The 2,877-nt window shown below is 46.2% G+C and overlaps 1 protein-coding gene across 1 annotated transcript; it reads right to left on the bottom strand.

The window, feature by feature from the left end:
* Positions 1-734: 734 nt before the first annotated feature.
* Positions 735-2,488, bottom strand: LOC140856544 (7-deoxyloganetin glucosyltransferase-like). The gene is made up of 2 exons (XM_073254129.1): positions 1,870-2,488; positions 735-1,767 (listed from the first exon to the last, which is right to left on the bottom strand). The coding sequence occupies exons 1-2, from the start codon at positions 2,375-2,377 to the stop codon at positions 845-847; spliced, it is 1,431 nt and encodes a 476-aa protein (XP_073110230.1). The 5' UTR covers positions 2,378-2,488; the 3' UTR covers positions 735-844.
* Between the last annotated feature and the right edge of the window lie 389 nt (positions 2,489-2,877).

The raw sequence follows: 2,877 nt of genomic DNA, 5'->3' as shown, positions 1-2,877 counted from the left end.
GGTACCTCCACTCCTTATCTGGTCCACGATCTTTGTCAATGTACAGAGGTTATTACCATCCTTATCCATCATAGTTGGTCTCTCAATGAACAGCTGTCTCATTATTTAATATATATGTTATTATAGTATAGAGATGATTTTTTTAATCTCACATCGATTAGAGTCAAGAAAGAATATGACTTATATAAGTTGAAATCTTCTCTCCTACGTGAGGTGCTTTTTAAAGGACATAACCGTGAGACTTTAAATGACCAAAATCCACTGAAACTTAAGGCCCACTGAAGTCCAAAAATGATCATGAGCCAAAGCGGACAATACTTCACATATGCGAAGATTCAACCCCTTGACCCATAACCTAAAGCTCAAAAATAATCATGGTTTATACATTGGACTCCTCCAAAGCTTTAGAATGGTTAGTAATAATAAGCAATTCAATCGGCAACATGGACCGACTGAGATATAATTTTAAAACCAAAATCCTGCTGATGGAGGTTGTTTTCTTAATCCGAGAAAGTAAACCATTTCCCTCAGAGAAGCAAACGTGGAGAAAATTCTTAAACAAAAAGAGTTTGCGGATTAGACTTGGGCCAGATCAAACCTTTTCCACTTGACTTGCATAGGTTTTTTTTGTTATTTTGCATATATTTTATTTTTTAATTTTCATAGATGTATCCAGAAGATTGTTATAATAAATCCGATCTATTTTTTTTAAAAAAAAATTCTACGCTACCATCAGAGCATGCGTCAGAGTTTTTTATTGTCCATATTACGACCACAGGGAACAAACTGTTCCGTTACTCCAAGTTCCATACATCTGGCTACTTTAATCTATGCGAACACATCTTCAAAGCAGTGCCTCCTTAACTAACCTTTCGAAATTCTGAAAAGAGGAGCCACCTGGTTGCGTTGCTCTGATTGCACTCTCCTTCCACTCCACCGCCCTCCTCCGCATCTCCTTTCCCTTCTCCCCTACCATCAACTCCCTCACCAACCTCTCCACATCCCCTCTCTTTACGTTGTTGTCAATCTCCATTCCAATGCCCCACTCCGTGCAGGCATACCTGCAATTGGTCGGCTGCTCAGCAAAGAATGGCCAGCTTATCACCGGCACTCCACCGCATATACTCTCCAGCATCGAATTCCATCCGCTATGAGTCAAGAACACTCTGATGGACGGGTGTGAGAGCACCGCCTCCTGGGGGCACCAGTTCGCTAGCAGACCCCTCTCCTTGGTCTCGTTCAAGAACTCTTGTGGAAGCATGGCTGTGTCTCCTTTCACGAGGTCAGGTCTGATCACCCACAAGAAATCATGCTTGCTGTTAGCCAGCCCCCACGCGAACTCGATCAGCTGCTCATTCGTCATCACCGTAATGCTTCCATAGTTCACGTACACGACTGACCCGGGCTCTCTCCCTTGGAGCCACTCCAAGCAAGTTTTGTCCTCCTTCCACAGGTTCGAGATTATCGATGTTAAAGGGCCCGTGGTGATTTGGCGAGAGAGCAAGGATAAAGGGCCTATGGTGTAGATAGGAGGGAGCATCGATGCCATCGCATCCAATACAAAACGTTCGAATTCATCGAAGGTGTTTAATATGATCGCCGACCCCATGGATGATCTCTGGGCCTCACGATTACAGTAATTGAACATGATGTCCTTGGGGTCCAGCGTACGAAGGAAGGTGGGCAAGTCCCTTAGCCGGACATTCTTCATCCCCGATATCCAATCGATGGGTGTGTCGAGATATCCGTTGGTGAGATCACTGGCATCTGCGCACCAATTAAGAGGAAAGAACAGTAATTATTGATGAATCGATATTAATGTGGCGGTATCTATTGGTTTAACTTGAGAAATTAAAGTTAGCTAGTAACCTTTGAGAGGAAAGATGCCTCTTTCCGTGAGATGTTGATAGTGGAGGTAGCCCATCATGCCACATGCACTAGTGGTCCAGAACAAGACCTCGGGGATTTGGAGCTCCTTCGCAGCATCGAGGGTGAAGCTCATGACCCCATCAGAAACTATGCATGACACCATCGGCGTAGGAGAGGAAGGGTCGTTGAGCTTAGTTATAAGGTCACCGAAGGGGGGAAGGCAATTTTTTGCGATGGAATCGCAAAGGGAGGGGATGTCTTGGGTGGCATCCTCGTCGGTAGGAGGGAGGCCGTCCGGGATGGACTCGAAGCGAAAGTCCGGGAGGCTGTCGAGGGAAGAGATGGCTCCGGACCTGAGGAGGCGGTTGTGGTTGAAGTGGGTGTTGACAAAGGTGATGTAGAAGCCATGGTAATGGAGGAGCTTGGCTAGCTTAAGCATGGGGGTTATGTGGCCTTGGGCTGGGTAGGGGATGCACACTGCATGAGGCTTCTCTGGAATGGGACCCATATTTCCTCTTTCTCTCTCTCTCTCTCTCTCTCTGTGCCTGTGCGCGCACCGAAAGGGCTTTTTTCTTTATTTTGGTTGAAGGAAGCAAAGGGCTTGGGTCCTCTTTGGTAGATGTAGAGGGCTTGGCCACCGAGATTTATATAGCCGTAGGGAGGAGTGTCTTGTTGGTTAAAAAAATGCCGTAAGAAAAAGCGTCCCGTCTTTGTTGGGTCAACAGCGAGCGGTGCAATTCAAATTATTGATCAACATCCATCCATATGAAAATATCTTTCTGATATCGCATGGGAAAATATGATACTAACTGGGGCGGAAACTCGGAAGGGATGGAAGGCGGTAGCGGCCCAGTTTGGCGGGAAGGTGGTCAACAGTTACACCTTACGTCTACATTGTATACACGTGTTTTTACGTGTTCCCAAACTGTGACCTATCCGGCTTGGTTGTACGAACGCCTTGGGATGCCCGTTTGTGCCGACTTACGGCTGGCCTGGAAACTACGGATT

This window comes from Elaeis guineensis, chromosome 3 (assembly GCF_000442705.2).
Source record: "Elaeis guineensis isolate ETL-2024a chromosome 3, EG11, whole genome shotgun sequence".
NCBI lineage: Eukaryota > Viridiplantae > Streptophyta > Magnoliopsida > Arecales > Arecaceae > Elaeis > Elaeis guineensis.
The sequence above is the reverse complement of the archived record's forward strand: the minus strand, read 5'-3'. Positions and strand labels throughout refer to the sequence as shown.